The sequence below is a fragment of the Quercus suber genome, unplaced genomic scaffold, assembly GCF_002906115.3.
Source record: "Quercus suber isolate HL8 unplaced genomic scaffold, Cork oak 2.0 scaffold_376, whole genome shotgun sequence".
NCBI lineage: Eukaryota > Viridiplantae > Streptophyta > Magnoliopsida > Fagales > Fagaceae > Quercus > Quercus suber.
In genome coordinates, this window is record NW_027069828.1 from 115,773 (window position 1) to 134,508 (window position 18,736).

An 18,736-nucleotide genomic window follows, 5' to 3' on the forward strand; every position below is an offset into this window, starting at 1 on the left:
ATGCAACGATTTCAAAATATGAAAACTCATAGAAGATAATTGTAAAATTTAAGTATTTGCATGTTTTTTTTATTATTGTTGTTGTTAATATATGAATTTATCTTTTTATTAGATTATATAATTTATTCTTATTAAGGAACACTCTGAGAAAGATTTCTAGAGCTGCCACTGCAAGTTGGTTTCCATTGATAAGCGTGTGGGATTAATACTTGGTCCCTACGAATGGCTAATGAAAAGGCTCCTGAATGACATGATGACGATGGAAAAAGGCTATAGGCAAGGGGTGCTAGTAGGACTTGTTAGTGGCCCATGCAGAGGAATAAACTCACACATGAAAGAGAAATTGTTAAGTATACACATGTATGTGAAGTCTCACACTGAATAATAATGAAAATAGAGAGTGATTAATATAGTTATATAACATAGTTAGACCCAAACTCATAAACTTAAGTTTTTGAGTTAAGTAATGTCCCTAATCTTAATATATTATATTAACTACTCAATTTATCCTATTGGGGTTTAACCCCACTTTAGTTTTTTTACAATGCACTAATAAAACTTCCTATATAAAGGCATTGTACTGTTTATTCTCAAGAAATACAACATAATTATTTCATAATTCTAACAATGTTAATAAAATGCACTTTTTTGTATTCAACTTTATACTTCACCAAGCACAATTTTTTCTTTATAAATGACTATATTTAAGAAAAAGAAAAAAAAAAAAAGAAGCAAACACACAATATACTACAATGGATGAAATATAAAGCGGAATATGGAAGTGAAATAAATGATTTCTATTCGTTATAAAACATGTTAGTTGCCTTCTTTTAAAGCCAATTTTGGCACATTCAATTCATGGACTTGGCAAATTGTGTTTATCTTAATCTAACCATGGGGATTATGTTTTGAAGGAATATGAGGAGGAATGTGGTTTGAAGGATTTTTTTTTTAGAAAATGGTTTGAAGGAAATTGAGGCATATACCACATTGTGTCTACATATGTTTAAAATTCACATCTTAAATTAATCATGATTCTACACATGTTTTCCTTGTTGAATAACGTGTCTCAAGGTCATATGAGACACTTGTCATTTTGATCATTAACATATCCCTTAAACCCTCACCTATAAATGATCTGAGGATTGAAGCATTTTCATATCTCGTTGAAATAGGCAAAACAAGGTCAAGAAAAGTGAACCAATTCATTCCATGTGTGATCAACCCAACAACTCAACAACGTTATTTGACTGCATCTAATATTTCCCATTTCCCCTTTTGGTCTCAGTAGTTTTCATTTGTCTTATCATTTCACTTAATATTTTCCTCTCATATGAAGCAATGATGGTAAAACTTAACGTTATATAGTCAGTAACCAAAATAGAAAAATATAATTAATTTTTCTTTTTAGTCAAATTCATACCATTCATAAACAACTCAATTCATTTACGAATCTAGCAATTAAACGAATTGTTGCAGTCGGTCATTTTTTTTGTCTTGCCACATGTTGTATTTAGATGAGCTTAGTTCTTAGATCCAAAGTTCAAGATGGTGACTCGAGCATACTCACATCAACACTTGTAGGTGGTGATAGACTGATAGCTGGTGGTAAACTGGTAATGTGGTATGTCTAGGAAATTTTCACAAATAAGTTCTCACAAATTAAGTGTTAAATGCAAAATTTACTAGTAGTCACTCACAACTTACCCCATATTGGTATTATTATTTTTGCATGAGCCACCTATATTGGCCTAAGGTAAAAAAACAAAACATTTATGGACTAGGTTGAAGGGATAGGAGTTCGGGTTCAAGTAGCAGTATGATATTCTTTTTATTGGGTCCCGTTAACGGGTGACTGCATTTGTTAATTGACCACTTTATGAAAATTTTAATATCACTTACATGAAAAATATATAAAACTGGAATTTCGGCAAAACATTTCTAAAAATATTTTTTAAATCGATGGGCATCTATTAACACGTTTGGAACATTTCAAACTAATATAAATAAATAAAAGAAATAAATACAATTATGAAGCACCATGCCCCTTTACCTAAGTTGATAAAAAGCAAACTCATTAAATGAAATCATAAGTGAGTTCCAGTTAATTCAACTGATAAAATCTCTGATAGTTGAATAAAAGATTTAGAGTTTAATCTTCGCTTACACTAAAACCAATTAATGTTTTAGTCTGATGATAAAAAACTATCACCAGAAGTAAACAGACGCATTGGATGAAAGTCTCTCAAAGAAAAAAGTAAACGGACACATTGGATGAAAGTCTCTCAAAAAAAAAAAAAAAAAACAAAAAAAAACAAAGTTGAAACTCTCTCTCTCTCTCTGCTTAGTAGTCTCAAATAGGGCGTGCAAGCCTAACTCTTTTTTGAGTAGGTGATTCACTACCAAGGAGAAGAAAACGCTAGATCAAGAGAAGGGAGTAGTACTACAAGCCCTTTGCCCCACGTATCAAACTAGCACGCATGGTCCACCCACTTTGTTTTAGAATTAGAAAGAAAAAAGTATGACAAAACTCTTTAAATGGCACACGTAATATTCTTTCGTTAAATTCAATTATGTGATTAGATTAACCAATAATTTTAAAAAAAGATAGCATTGTTTGCATAAGTTTTGCCCCAAAAAGTAATATCTTAAAATCTTAGAAGATTTTAATCCAAAAGATAGAGAGTTAAATAAGTGTATTTAGAAAATATGCTTTTTATAAATTTTATTCGTACACATTTAAAAGCAAACGAGGCTGGTTACCTAAAATTACACACTTCCATAAGATATTCAAATAATTATAGATTGAATTTTTACCCATCTACTTTCCTCACTTTGTGACTTTTAGCTATTAAAAAAAAAACAATAATTCAATAATAAAAAAAGTAACGTAGCTATAAACTATTTTACAACATTACAAAATGTTGATGTGACTAACATCTTATTGATTTTCATCGAGGCCTACTGTTAATATCACTTTTTCATTTACTAATATTTACTCACCATATCAACTGTTTGTAAAATATTTTATAAAATAGTTTGTACTTTTAGTATTATTCATAAAAAAAAAAAAAAAAAAAAAAAAAAAAAAAAAAAAACTCAAACAATAGGCAAAGAGTGACAACTCACAAGCTATTATGACCATTTAAAAAAAAAATACAACTAATATAGTATATATATATATATATATATAAAACTTGACCAATAATTTTTGCCACATCATAGACTTCATCACCAATAAACTCACCCGCTTCATGCTGCCATACCATTTCTACACATGGCAATTTCACATCAACTTTCCCTTCCCATTAAGTCTCCGAGGACTAATCAGTCATTTCACTCACTCCTTTTTTATTTTTTCCTTCTAGTAAGTCCATTTTTTAAATAACCAATTAGATTGCAACCAATTAGATTGCAACTAAATTGATTCTCAAAAAAAAAAAAGATTGCAACTAAATTTTTATTAAATAAAAAAAAAATTATAAAATGGCATTTTTTTTTTCCGTATCTGCGGCCTGCGGCGTGGACTTTTTGCTGAAATTCAGATCCAAAAAAGCAAAGAGCTTTTCCCCACAAAAAAAAAAAACAAACAGACACATATGATATGAGAGAGTTCTGAGATTTTAAAGTTGTTGTTTGAGGTTTCTTTTATTTTTGTTGGAAAAAATCAAATGGGAGAGAGAGAAGCAGAGCCACCACTACCGTCAACGACGTCGTTTTCTTCTTCTTCTTCTTCTTCAACTTCTTTACCGTTAAAACTAACGGCGTCTTCTTCTTCTTCTTCTTCTTCGTTACGCCCCACGATTACTCTTCCGCCGCGAACTTCAATAGAAACGTTATTCAACGGTGGCGGCGGCGGTGGCGGGAATAGTAGTGGGTCGGGTTTGGGTCTTAGTGGACTGGGCTTNTCCCTCTCTCGTTTTCCTTTGCCCACACAATGACTCTGTGACCCAACGTGCACAGCACGAACACTGCAGGTTGCCATCAATGGACAACCGAACACTTAAATTGCAATTACCACTTGGGGTCGACAGCTACATACCCCAATGACACAAATATATATTAGTATTAAACTCAATTTAAAAATTAAGTATAATCCGTTGCCATCAATGGACAACCGAGCACTTAAATTGCAATTACCACTTGGGTCGACAGCTACATGCCCCAATGACACAAATATATATTAGTATTAAACTCAATTTAAAAATTAAGTATAATCCTTTACCATTTTGTCCTTGCATATTATACACCTTGCTAACCATTTAAATCACAAAAATGTGTAACATTGTGAGGGTGGTTTGGGCTAGACAATAGAAGTGTCGGTGTAAAGACACCACGTTGGTACTGTCTTCTTCTTTAAAGAGATACATACATTGTGTGCTTGCTATTTTGCCGACGATGATACGGGAATCAAAGCTTGCCTTTACTTTTTATTTGGTTGGTACTGTTTTTTTGGCAGCTTACTTAGGATGGTCCTAGTCCTAGACACACCCAAATCTTGGTCCTATTTTGTTGCCACTTTCCCCAGGTACCATATGTACTTTGGATATACTCACATTAATCTTTTAAGTAATAATTTTTGTTTTGGGTTAAATGTACTTTACATCATTTAAATTGGGAGATCATTCACTTGAAAATTATATTTTATACCTTTAAATGTTAAATAGCATTCATATTAATCTGTGTATAATTATGTAAATTTACAAATTTATTATAGTGATCACATAATTTTTGCATTTAGTTGTTTATTATTTCTTTACGTATCCTGAGGATGAAGAAAAATAATGAAAAATGATTGTTGTGTGTGAAGAAAGAGAAACAATTAAAAAAAATCAAGAAAAATTGATATTTTAATTAAATGTAGTGTAAAATATATAAACGGATGTGAGGAGTTTTAAAAAGTGAATATGTAAAATAGAAAAAGTAGATTCTTATGCTAAAATAGACATGAATTTTTGCATAAGCCAATGTGAATACTCTACTAAGAGTTATGACAATGTTAACATGTTCATTCCATTTATCTGCTACATTCTTATAGACACGACTCAAGTCATGTACTCTTGTAAACTAGACTCGATCAATAGGACGCTTACACGTGTCTAACACTTGTTATATGTCTGTATTCTATTATGTCCATTGCACAAGAACGCTAGACCTAAGACTTGCTCCATTCTTATTGTCAACCTACTATTAAATGATATCGTATAGTCTTTTTCTAAAATTTTCAACAACTAAAAAAAACCTTTAAAAAAAAAAAAAATGAAGGATTCGTGTACTAGACCTAGTGGTCCAATCTTATGAGGTTATTACTTGTTTAGCACATCCTTCCATCCTAGGAAAACGACATTGCTCACTCAAAATCCTCACCCCTCGATCTAACTTCTTGATTAGTCTATTTAAATAGTGTTACTTGATTTTTTTTTGTACACGAAATGTGATAAAGATCCTTTATATTTATGTCCAAATAATATTTGTCATATTCCTATTTTTTTATTATTAAAACAAGATAGCTTTTTTTTTTCCATGTATATTTACAAAGACATTTTGGCCACTATGCCTTTAGTCATGGCACAAGTTTTGGCTTTTATAGTTTGCCCAACAATGACAAAAAAATAGTACCTGATATTTTCTGGTCCTTTGAGTTGTGACATGTGTGAACTTTGTGATTGTGATTGTTTAATATAAGGGTATTGAGCTCCATACTTATATAATTAACACCCCTATTTTGGAATGAAGCACACCATTTTATTTATTAAACTCAACATGTCTTTTTATAGTAATTGATTTGTCCTTGAGATCTGCTTGTCTGCCTGCAACCATGTTTGTTCAAAGGGGTTTTGATATATTGCCTACAAAAAATTAGCTGGATATGAATATTTTTAAGTAGTTCTTGTTCATTGTAAAACTTACCTTCACAAATTTTTGTTTAAAAACAGTGGTAAAATTTGATTTTCATAGTTAAATTTTTTTTTTTTTTGATGACCTGATTTTCATAGTTAATACTAACCCATATTGATATAGTCATATAGCCAACACCAAGTTCACTTCATCTAACACTTGCTTAGCTTTTTTTTAATAGATACAGTTCAATTTGGAAAGGTCAAGAAAGAGAGAGAATGACTTCAGCTTGATTTTCCCAAAAAACAATCAACCCGTATATTAATCATGTAAAATCATGCCTACATTTACAATCGTTATATCTTATAAACTATTACAACAAAGATTTAAAAATTGATGGCCTATAAAGTTCTTTACTTCTTCTTCTCAAATTCTTTACTTCTTTATCATAAAATGATTTGGAAACATCAAACCAAGGTACACACATTGAGATTATTTAAAAAAATAAAAAACTCTACTAGTTCCTAGAACAAATAATACTTACTAACTTAAGCATAGGAAGATTAGCAATTGACACATTACCAATGTTCCTCATATCACCCCTTTTTTTTTTTTTTTTTGCATTTGTCCATTGTCCACAAAAAGAAAAAACCACATCCTTAATAGGTGAATGTTTATGCTTAGTAGTCTCAAATAGGGCGTGCAAGCCTAACTCTTTTTTGAGTAGGTGATTCACTACCAAGGAGAAGAAAAGCTAGATCAAGAGAAGGGAGTAGTACTACAAGCCCTTTGCCCCACGTATCAAACTAGCACGCATGGTCCACCCACTTTGTTTTAGAATTAGAAAGAAAAAAGTATGACAAAACTCTTTAAATGGCACACGTAATATTCTTTCGTTAAATTCAATTATGTGATTAGATTAACCAATAATTTTAAAAAAAGATAGCATTGTTTGCATAAGTTTTGCCCCAAAAAGTAATATCTTAAAATCTTAGAAGATTTTAATCCAAAAGATAGAGAGTTAAATAAGTGTATTTAGAAAATATGCTTTTTATAAATTTTATTCGTACACATTTAAAAGCAAACGAGGCTGGTTACCTAAAATTACACACTTCCATAAGATATTCAAATAATTATAGATTGAATTTTTACCCATCTACTTTCCTCACTTTGTGACTTTTAGCTATTAAAAAAAAAACAATAATTCAATAATAAAAAAAGTAACGTAGCTATAAACTATTTTACAACATTACAAAATGTTGATGTGACTAACATCTTATTGATTTTCATCGGGGTTTGGGTCTTAGTGGACTGGGCTTTAGCCCGGGGCCCATGACTCTTGTTTCCAGCTTTTTCAACGATAACGATGACTGCAAGTCTTTCTCTCAGCTCCTCGCCGGAGCTATGACTTCTCCGGCGACTCAGCGGCCGAGTTTGCCGCCTCCTACGGCTGTCGAAGATGTTGGAGGTGGTGGCAGCGGTGGAAAAGACGATGACAAGTCCTTCTCCGGCGGCGGTGGAGAGGAAGAGTTCCGGTTTCAGCAGAACCGGCCGACGGGTTTGGCGATATCGCCGTCGTCGATTTTCACAGTTCCGCCGGGACTCAGCCCCGCTGGCTTCCTTGACTCGCCGGGTCAGGTAATTCTCAGTGTTTTGAGATTTTTTTTTTTTTTTTTTGTGGCAGTTTGTGTAATTTAGTTTACTTTCGGTAGGGTAGTTTGGGAAAGTTATTTGATTTTGTAGAAATGGTTTTTGTACTTTTTTAGTATGTTTGTTACTTTTTCCTGTTTGTTTGCCGAGAAAATTTGAACTTCTTGGAATTTGATATCTTGGGAAATGGATTGGATTTTTATTATTATATATATTATTGTCTAGGATAATGAATTCGTTAATCAGTTCATAAAATCCTATCCATTCATAATTAAATGAATGGTTCAGATTTTGTCACATCATCAACATCTTAAACTGGAAAATCAAAATAGTGGTGTGATAATCAAAATTTGTTTAAATAATTATGAGGTGGAAAAATCTGAACCCTTTATTTGAAGGGTAAAAGCTTGGGTTCAATGTTCTTGTGCACTGGACCTGACACGATGTGAACACGTGTCTACATCGTATCGGGTCCAATGCATTGGAGCACTGAACTCAAGTTATGTCCTTATTTAAACTATGAATAGTTAGGAGTGTAGTTTACCCAAATTTGCTAGAGGAAGATGGAAGGAATCCAAAAATAGTTAGTTTTTGTGACCATTTTTTCATTGAGTCAGTCTGACAATTTTTGGTCCATTGTGTTGATTGAAATCACTTTGTAGCCGGCCATATTCTAGCTCTAATACCTTGACAAGTTGTAGAAGATGAACGGAGAGAAAGAGAGAATTTAGAAGGAATTGAATTAAAGCTCAGCTTTTACCCAAAGAAAGAAAAAGAAAACTCAGAATTAATTGCTTCAGAGGCTCAAAAGGCCTATTTATACACAAAAGTCTGTGAACTGATTGAACCAATCCTATAACTGATTAGCCTAATTAATCATCTAAAAATTTCTGCTAGACTCTGATAATTACTCGTGCATAACTGAAACGGTTATTGCCTATTGCCTAAGCAACTTTTAGCATGTGCTGCTAACTTAAGCACCTTTAACACGTGCTGTAAAACAGTTGCACTGAATGAACTTCAGGACTGAATGCGCTGCAATGTATAACTCTAACAGATGTTGGAGTCATATTTCCATGTCCAAATTAAAATTGGATTATTTTGTTTTTGCTTCGTATGCATATGTGACATTGTAATGGGGATCTCTAATATGTCCTTGAAATCCTAATTTTGCTACTTTACCATAGCCTTTCATTCTGTGCAAAGATCCTATTGAAGTTGTACATCGGAGGATTTGATATGGAATCTGAATAGAATTTGAATTCTTAGGTAACAAACATGTTCATTAATTTAGTGAATGGTATAATTTTTTTTTTCCTAGTAGATGAACCTAAGTTATCTCTTTGTGATTTTTTTTCAACTCCCAAGATAAGCACTTCAACTTAAGCTGACGAGGCTAACTTCCAATATATTCTTCTGATATTTGAGACTATGAGTGATGGTTAGGCTTATATTGATTTTGCTTTCTAAGTATTAAGATCTTTTCTTTAGAATCATCAATGCCTAACCCTTACCCAAAAAGAAGAACATATGAATTCAAATGAATGTTTGTGAAGTTATTCATGTGTAAGAGGTTTGTATGGTTTATATTAAGGGTCTGGTCCATTTTAGGAAACTTATTATGGGAAATTGAAAAAGCAGTTAAAAAAGTTAGTCACTTTTTCATTTTCCCATAAAAAGTTTCCTAAAATGGTTTACTAATGTATGCCTAAGGGCATACGTTAGTAAAACCCTTATATTAATGCATTTTGAATGAGGATAAATCTATTTTTCATAAAAATAAAAAAATAAAAACTTTTTCATGACGAAGCTGTTTAATTTGTTGTATAAAGAACCGGCATGGATATGGTATAAAGGTAAAACATGATACAGATATAATGATACTGCATTTTTGGAAATATCGAGGATACATTCTTATAGGGACACATTAATTAATTAATATATAATTTTTAAAGCATGTATTCTGCTAATTTTTAGTTTAAAAGATAAATGAAGATCAAAAGGTATAAAAATTGCCCCTGGCTGCTTGTGTAACTCATCAATAAAAAAGACATAAGATAATCAAGCTAATTTAAAATTTATAAATTTAAAAAGAACACATGGCCCATGATCCATGCCTGATAGTTGTAGAAATTTGAAGGTTTTTTAGCTGTCTAACATACTAGATCTTGTATTCTACTTTTGGATTACTTTTTCCTTTTTGTCCTTTAGAAAGTTCACTTTTCATCCCCAAATGTAGTCATCCCATATCCAAGCATATCCTAAGCTGTATCCCAACTTTATTGTGGAAAAAAAGAAGAAGGAGAATTTTCTTATTTTTGGATACCTATCCAATACACCTCCATACTAGATACTTTCAAATACAAGTTCCTTTGGCCATTTTGAAGTATGTGCTTCTTAGATTGTGCTTTATAACCTCCAATCATTCCAAATATATTACTATTTAGAAGTCAAAACTCATTCTCGTAGTGGCTTCTTATTTTTGTGATTCATGAGACGAGTAGGGACCCTTTGGGATGACACACCAGCAAGCTCTGGCTCAGGTCACAGCTCAGGCTGCACAAGCTCATACCCATGTGCATATTCAAGCTGATTATTCATCTTCATTATCAGCAGCGCCTGCTACATCATTAACACAGCTTCCAGCCTTTACTACCAATACAACTGCACATCAGCAGGTGCCACCTTCAATACCAGACTCTGGTGTTGCGAATCAATCATCTGATTTCTCTCATTTTGATCAGAGATCCCAACCTTCTACATTTGCTGTTGATAAGCCTGCTGATGATGGCTACAACTGGCGGAAATATGGGCAGAAGCAAGTGAAAGGTAGTGAATTTCCTCGAAGCTATTACAAATGCACATTTTCAGGTTGTCCCGTCAAGAAAAAGGTTGAGCGCTCTCTTGATGGCCAAGTAACTGAAATAATTTACAAGGGGCAGCACAACCATCAACCACCTCAAAAGCGTGCAAAAGATACTGGAAATTCTAATCAGGGAAATCCAGACTTTGCTAGCCAAGTTCAAAGTGGGAATTTGAACAAATTGAAAGAAGGGACAGGTCTTTATTTAATGTCAAAGAAGGATCAGGAATCGAGCCAAGCTACACCTGAGCACTTATCTGGTACGAGTGACAGCGAGGAAGTCGGTGATGCTGAAACTGGAGTAGATGAAAAAGATGAAGATGAACCTGAAGCAAAGAGACAGTAAGTCTAACTCTCTCTCTTTAAAAATCTAAATATCGATCTGCTTCTGCCCAAATGGCAATTGTTTTAATTTCTAAACGATCTTTGTTCCTTGTGCAGGAGTACAGAGGTCAGGGTTTCAGAGGCAGCTTCTTCACATAGGACTGTCACAGAGCCTAGGATCATTGTGCAGACAACTAGTGAAGTGGATCTTTTAGATGATGGGTATAGGTGGCGCAAATATGGACAGAAAGTTGTCAAAGGAAATCCTTATCCAAGGTAATATTACTTGTCTTATCTTTAATTGCTATCTCTTGATAGAACTCCAGTGTTTGCTGATTCTAAGATCTGTGCACACCATCCTTCTGAAGATGATTATAAATTGATAATATAGATGTTCTGTTAAAAATTGTCAATGAGAAAAAAATGGTTTTTATAATTTATTCAAGCTTTCAGCCACCCCCTAACACTTCCAAAAACTCAGCCACAAGTTTATATCACTGTTCCTCTCTTTCATCAACTCTTATGATTGCTTTCTTAAAAAAAATAGGTAGAGAAAGAAGGAATATGTGGGACTGCCAGTAATAGGAAGGGGAAAAGAGAGGGAGTTAGGGGTGGTTGGGGGTGAGGGAGAGGGAGAGATCTTATGATTGCTTTCTTAAACTCCACTCCCTAACATTTCAGAACTCTTAGCCATAAGTTTGTATTACTGTTATTATTCATGCTTGTTTAGTGTGCGTGTGTGGGTTGAGGATCCATAGCTAACCCAAAATTTTTTGGGAGTCGAGAATAAGGCTTGGTTATTGTTGTGTACACTAGGGTATTTATTCCTGGCCCATTTGAGTTTAATCCCCATTGATGTATGTGTAAACTGCAAACTATGTGCATCACCTCATCCTGAGGGACTCAGATCAATGTCTCAACCGAATCATTTACCTAAATTGGTAGGAAAACAACAATTTGGATTTTTCTAGAGTATTTAGTTTTTGTTTCATGAGAGCTCTTTAGTTGCTTTTTTGTATTCGGTTGATGTGAAGTGTGTTTCTGTTGTACCTAATTAATTTATCCTTAATGATTGTGTTATTTCCTTGCTGCCTGGATTGTTTATCCAGAAATTCCTCATGCATCTTTTTTCTGATCTGCAGAAGCTATTATAAATGCACAACTGTAGGATGCAACGTCCGCAAACACGTTGAGAGGGCTTCATCAGATCCTAAAGCTGTCATTACAACATATGAGGGCAAACATAATCATGACATACCAGCTGCTAAAACTAGCAGCCACAACACAGCCAACAGCATTGCATCACAGTCAAAACCAGACAAAGTTCTGCCTGAGAAGCATTCCTTAATTAACAATATGGGTCTTGGGAACAATGAACAACAGCCTATAGCACGTTTACGATTGAAAGAAGAACAGATAACTTAGTTTCTGTTGTGAACATGGAGAGCAGTGGGCGACAAATGACATGAAATTTTGCCATTCTCAGGCAAAAGCTGTAAGTTATCTTTTATTTAGATCTGATTTTTCACACTCTTGAGGCCTTAATTTTGATGAAGGTCCACCTTTCCAACTGCCATATAGAAAGAGAGGATAATGGAAAGAAGAAGGAGAAATCGGTTGAAGACAAGACTTGCTTGGGTTGAGGCTGTAATTGTTGTATGTAAACTAGTGTAAGCAGCAGTATTCTATTGCAATTCTATATTTCCGTGCATTCTTTTGTACATGAAAATATAAGTATTTTTCTTCCATATAGTTGCCTGTGCATTATTGATATTTTAATGAATGAATGTTCAAGGATTTTTTTCTCTCTTTGATTTTTTAAAATTTTGGTGTCTGTGTCCTTAAATTTGCTCTGCTTCCTGTTTGTTGTGAGTTTGTAGGTCTGTTTGGTGTTCCCTTTGATCTACATGGTCTCCAATCTTTTCATTTCTAAATTGACTGGATAAGATGAAATTGTAGAATAGTTAATGGAGTGCAGTGCACAGAGGACTTATAAGACTGAATTTGCAATACGTTTTTCTTCATCTCCTCCCAGCTTAATTTCAGGCAATAAGGCGAGTCCCTGCAGCAGCATAATCTTGCATATCTTTTACCATATGATGCATAAATCTTATTTTTGGGCTGATTCAAGGATCAACAGGAGGCCTAGCTTCATCACATTTAACCAATACGAAATCCTTGGATGTTACAATTAACTATATCTCTTTGCAATTGTTTGAATATGATTTTTTTTTAATAAAAAAATTGTCATTATTTCATTTATGGTATATGGCATTTGCATCATATGAGACCTTAAGCTGGTGAGAGAAGAGATGATAGTAAAATATGTGGTGCAGAGTCTGATAACAAGGAGGTGGTATTATTATTATTATTATTACTGATCGGAAATGCACGTGATCCATGGTAAAATGTAATATAATTATTTTATAAGAATATAATGTAAAATTTGTAGGTTAAATAGTGCATGATTATTTAATTTTCTATTTTTATAAGTTTGGAATAATGTATTTTGCATTTAGCAACAATATATAGTGATATATATATATATATATATATGAAAAACTTAATTTTATAACAGAACCTTAAAATATGCATACAATAGAATGAAAACCAATCATAATGAAAACAAAACGATGAAACCTGAATGCAAAATTTCATTTTAACTTAAAAACGTCAGCAAACTTTGAAAAACATAACTTTCTATACAAATACATTTCTATCTGATTCTCTTTTTGCATCATTGCCAATATACGTATGTATATATTGAAAAAGATAAAAAGAAACAGAGAGACACCTGACGTAAATGAAGAAGGTGGTAATTCATACGTGAATGATAGAGGAATCGTCGTTCCAACTCAGGAACTCGGATTCCTCTCTGTTTTTTTTATTACTCTGTTTTCCTCTCTGTCTGTGTGAAAAAGTCAATGGAGAAGTGGTAACAAATTCCAGAGAGAAATGAAAATGAAGAGAGAACAAGAGAGAGAAAGGCACGCAGAGACACACAAACACAAAAGAAAGTCTCCGCTTATATGGTATCCTATTTGTCTATTTGCTTAGTTTACGCGCTCCTTTTAAATCTCTCTCTGTTTTAGGTAGAAATTTGTTTTGCTTTATAATAATAAGATCACTTTGATTTTTGGCTCTTTAAATAGATTATTCTTTCTTTTCTTTTCTTTTTTTTGAGAAAAAGATTATTCTATTTTGAATGGAAAGGATTTTTGTTTCTATTTTAAATGGAGGTATTTCATTTTCATGGTTCATTTTACAAATCTCTCTTTAATATGTTACCATATGAAATACTTTAAGGAGTTTTTAAAACTATTTATGTAATAACTTTTTTCTCTAAAAAAGAAAAAAAAAAAAAACGCAATAAATAAGTTTTAGTATTGTTCAAACCTAAATACCTTAGTCTTCTAACTAAGATCGTCATGTTTGTTCTTTTTCCGTTCTATCCTATTCTCACAATGCTTTCGTTCACTTGAATTGAATCAAAATCATTGTTATTTGCACACGACCTAATCATCTTAAGCATTTTATCCTTATATTTTCATTAATAAGAACATCCCAAACATATAGTTTTATAAATTTTAGTTTTTTGTTTCTTCCTTTGCTTTTGTGCTTATTTCACTTGAGATATTGCATAGGTAAATGACATTATAACATAGTTTTATTTTAATACAACTATGTCACTCAAAGTTATCAATTTTGTACCATACCAATCAATACAAAGATTTTGTAATTTTACCTTGCCCCAATTACATTCATTTGTTTTCTTATAATATAATAACTAAATGAATTTTTATATTGGTGTTATTAATGTTGATGCTATGAGCTTTGAATAATTTGTTTTGAATAGAGATTATAAAAACTTCTTGATCCAATTGGAACAACTTTCAATAAGGTATATAACTTTGTGTATAATACTCCTGGTCTTCCTCCCATGTGTCTACATTTATGAAAACAGAAGTTTAGAATTAGAGACTGTTCACTCATTAATCATGATTGTTTTCTTTTAATTAGATTGTTTTTTTTAGAATCACTTTTAATTAGATTATGATTATAATTATACTCTAGTTGTAGTATTTTAATCACACGTGGCTCGTATTCTTAAACGTGTAGAATGGCACTTTCGATTCTGAGGCCATGTTCATTGAATGTTGATTAACACGATTTTAATTGTGAACTTAAAACTTATCTTCTTGATTCCATGGTAACTTTATTAAATATTTTATTTGTTCCTTATTATACTATATATTAGTATATAATAGATTAATAGTAATACCTTCGCAACTAAGTTTCCATTGCATATATTCTCAAAAAAAAAAAAAAATTTTCCATTACATTAGGATTTTTTTTTTGGAGCCATTTGTAATAAAATCATCTAGTCGTCTACCTTTAAAAATAATTATATCAAATACATAGATGATACCTTCAACCAAACTGTATAACAAACCAGTGGCGAGCCAGGAATTTAGGTCAGGGGGGGCAAGATTAAAGACAAGATTGGAAGTAAAAAATTAATCGGTATAATAACAAAATAAGTAAACAACTATATGATTACGTAATTGTTATACAGAATTTAACATAAAATGTAAAATTAAATTTATTTTTTCACATCTAGCTTATTTTACTCAATTGCCTTGGCGATTTTTTATATTTTGAAACCGCTGCATAATTTATTCACACTCAATAGTCTTGAATATATCTTTCTCAATATATGTGACTAAGCAATCATTCATCACCTGATCTCCTATTCNTCGAGAATAAGGCTTGGTTATTGTTGTGTACACTAGGGTATTTATTCCTGGCCCATTTGAGTTTAATCCCCATTGATGTATGTGTAAACTGCAAACTATGTGCATCACCTCATCCTGAGGGACTCAGATCAATGTCTCAACCGAATCATTTACCTAAATTGGTAGGAAAACAACAATTTGGATTTTTCTAGAGTATTTAGTTTTTGTTTCATGAGAGCTCTTTAGTTGCTTTTTTGTATTCGGTTGATGTGAAGTGTGTTTCTGTTGTACCTAATTAATTTATCCTTAATGATTGTGTTATTTCCTTGCTGCCTGGATTGTTTATCCAGAAATTCCTCATGCATCTTTTTTCTGATCTGCAGAAGCTATTATAAATGCACAACTGTAGGATGCAACGTCCGCAAACACGTTGAGAGGGCTTCATCAGATCCTAAAGCTGTCATTACAACATATGAGGGCAAACATAATCATGACATACCAGCTGCTAAAACTAGCAGCCACAACACAGCCAACAGCATTGCATCACAGTCAAAACCAGACAAAGTTCTGCCTGAGAAGCATTCCTTAATTAACAATATGGGTCTTGGGAACAATGAACAACAGCCTATAGCACGTTTACGATTGAAAGAAGAACAGATAACTTAGTTTCTGTTGTGAACATGGAGAGCAGTGGGCGACAAATGACATGAAATTTTGCCATTCTCAGGCAAAAGCTGTAAGTTATCTTTTATTTAGATCTGATTTTTCACACTCTTGAGGCCTTAATTTTGATGAAGGTCCACCTTTCCAACTGCCATATAGAAAGAGAGGATAATGGAAAGAAGAAGGAGAAATCGGTTGAAGACAAGACTTGCTTGGGTTGAGGCTGTAATTGTTGTATGTAAACTAGTGTAAGCAGCAGTATTCTATTGCAATTCTATATTTCCGTGCATTCTTTTGTACATGAAAATATAAGTATTTTTCTTCCATATAGTTGCCTGTGCATTATTGATATTTTAATGAATGAATGTTCAAGGATTTTTTTCTCTCTTTGATTTTTTAAAATTTTGGTGTCTGTGTCCTTAAATTTGCTCTGCTTCCTGTTTGTTGTGAGTTTGTAGGTCTGTTTGGTGTTCCCTTTGATCTACATGGTCTCCAATCTTTTCATTTCTAAATTGACTGGATAAGATGAAATTGTAGAATAGTTAATGGAGTGCAGTGCACAGAGGACTTATAAGACTGAATTTGCAATACGTTTTTCTTCATCTCCTCCCAGCTTAATTTCAGGCAATAAGGCGAGTCCCTGCAGCAGCATAATCTTGCATATCTTTTACCATATGATGCATAAATCTTATTTTTGGGCTGATTCAAGGATCAACAGGAGGCCTAGCTTCATCACATTTAACCAATACGAAATCCTTGGATGTTACAATTAACTATATCTCTTTGCAATTGTTTGAATATGATTTTTTTTTAATAAAAAAATTGTCATTATTTCATTTATGGTATATGGCATTTGCATCATATGAGACCTTAAGCTGGTGAGAGAAGAGATGATAGTAAAATATGTGGTGCAGAGTCTGATAACAAGGAGGTGGTATTATTATTATTATTATTACTGATCGGAAATGCACGTGATCCATGGTAAAATGTAATATAATTATTTTATAAGAATATAATGTAAAATTTGTAGGTTAAATAGTGCATGATTATTTAATTTTCTATTTTTATAAGTTTGGAATAATGTATTTTGCATTTAGCAACAATATATAGTGATATATATATATATATATATATGAAAAACTTAATTTTATAAAAAAAAAATAAATTACATAATTATAATATTGTTATATGTAAATGGAGAAGACATTATTAAAGGATTTTTTTTTTTAAATATACCATAATCGGTTTACTAATATCAAATATATATATATATATATTTTTAAGTTCACCCACATTCCATATTACAGTAAGTTTAAATTATTGTTTAGAATTGTAGATTTTTTTTTCTTTGCAAATGTAAGTATAATGCCTATATTATTGAAACTTGAATTTTAAGGGTTTGTATTTTTAATTTCTAATGTCTATTTTGTTTGTATTTTTTAGCCCAAAACTAAAGAGTTTGATCCAAATAAAATAAAATTTCATACTTTTCAACTCAAAAATTAAGGAAAAAATAAATAAGAGAGAGAAAACTAAAACATTAATAGTGTTTTATTAAAAGAAGAAAATGTCCCTTTTTTTTTAAAAAAAAAGTGTAAATGCTGGAGACCCAAATAATCTTACAAACTCTGTGGGAAGTGTTGATGTGGTGAGGTCCACATTAGCTTTTCAAAATAATTATTGAATAATATTTTTATTTATCAAAATGATATTTACATTTTTATTTTAGTAGGCATGAAACAAGCCTGTCTATATCAATTAAAACATTACGGAATTTTCAAATTTGTAAACACATAGTATGATCAAATTATTACACCACTCTTATTATCTTTCTATTTTGTCTATAAAATAGAACTGTGGGGATAATTTTTGCTTCAAGGCCAAGGGCTAGATTATGTTATAACATAGGCAATTTTGTTGTTTTGTAAACACATAGCATGATCAAATTATTACACCACTCTTATTATCTTTCTATTTTTTCTATAAAATAGAACTGTGGGGACAATTTTTGCTTCAAGGCAAAGGGCTAGACCATGTTGTAACCTAGACAATTTTGTTGTCCCACATGGAAAAGAAAGTCTCCCTCTTCATGCCATATAAGGGATGAGCCAATGAGAAAGAGTACCACTAGTTTGTTAATATTATTGAAATATTAGATGAAATTAACAAAATGCACCGCACATCATGCGAGAATTCGACTAATTGTAGTGCAAAATTCTCCATTTACAAACTTGACAGTGCATGGCCACCAAACCAAACACACATAAACACAAACACAACACCCTTTGATCTGATCGCTCTTTTCTCTCTCTATCTTATTTCAAAGCCCCGAATTTATCTTTTCTACTCGCATTCACCTTTTTTTTTTTTTGGGTTCAAAAAACGGAAACAAACATGCACTTAATTGACATTTCAGAGATAGACTAGAGTCAATGACAAATCATGAAATAAGTGCTTTACCTTTGAGAATTTAGAATTATAATATTGAAAAATTTAAGGTGAATTTCCTAAGCTCTATAAATAAATCTGCCCTATAAACATGGGTGATTTGTAAAAGTGCATTAGAATCACTGTAGGCCAATAATGAGACCAAAAAACAAATTCACTAATAACCATGTAGCACGAATAACTAAAGATTAGAGTAGTTTCGAACTTGAACATG

The 18,736-nt window shown here is 32.2% G+C and overlaps 1 protein-coding gene and 1 long non-coding RNA gene across 6 annotated transcripts; both read left to right on the forward strand.

The window, feature by feature from the left end:
• The first annotated feature begins 3,532 nt into the window (after nt 1–3,532).
• Nucleotides 3,533–12,480, forward strand: LOC111993378 (probable WRKY transcription factor 3). 5 transcript variants are annotated; one of them, XM_065760657.1, is made up of 5 exons: nt 3,533–3,852; nt 7,151–7,476; nt 9,993–10,693; nt 10,793–10,951; nt 11,818–12,480. In XM_065760657.1, the coding sequence occupies exons 1-5, from the start codon at nt 3,672–3,674 to the stop codon at nt 12,098–12,100; spliced, it is 1,650 nt and encodes a 549-aa protein (XP_065616729.1). In that variant the 5' UTR covers nt 3,533–3,671; the 3' UTR covers nt 12,101–12,480. The 5 variants fall into 5 exon arrangements, 4 of the variants coding, with proteins under 4 accessions (XP_065616729.1, XP_023880982.2, XP_065616728.1 ...); XR_002880970.2 differs by lacking the exon at nt 3,533–3,852 and having other exon boundaries at nt 7,137–7,476; nt 11,818–12,170; nt 12,257–12,480; XM_024025214.2 differs by lacking the exon at nt 3,533–3,852 and having other exon boundaries at nt 7,137–7,476.
• A 2,980-nt stretch (nt 12,481–15,460) lies between these two features.
• On the forward strand, nt 15,461–16,457 carry LOC136062057 (uncharacterized). The gene is made up of 2 exons (XR_010623881.1): nt 15,461–16,147; nt 16,234–16,457. It is a non-coding gene; the product is annotated as an uncharacterized LOC136062057 (long non-coding RNA).
• Nucleotides 16,458–18,736: the final 2,279 nt, after the last annotated feature.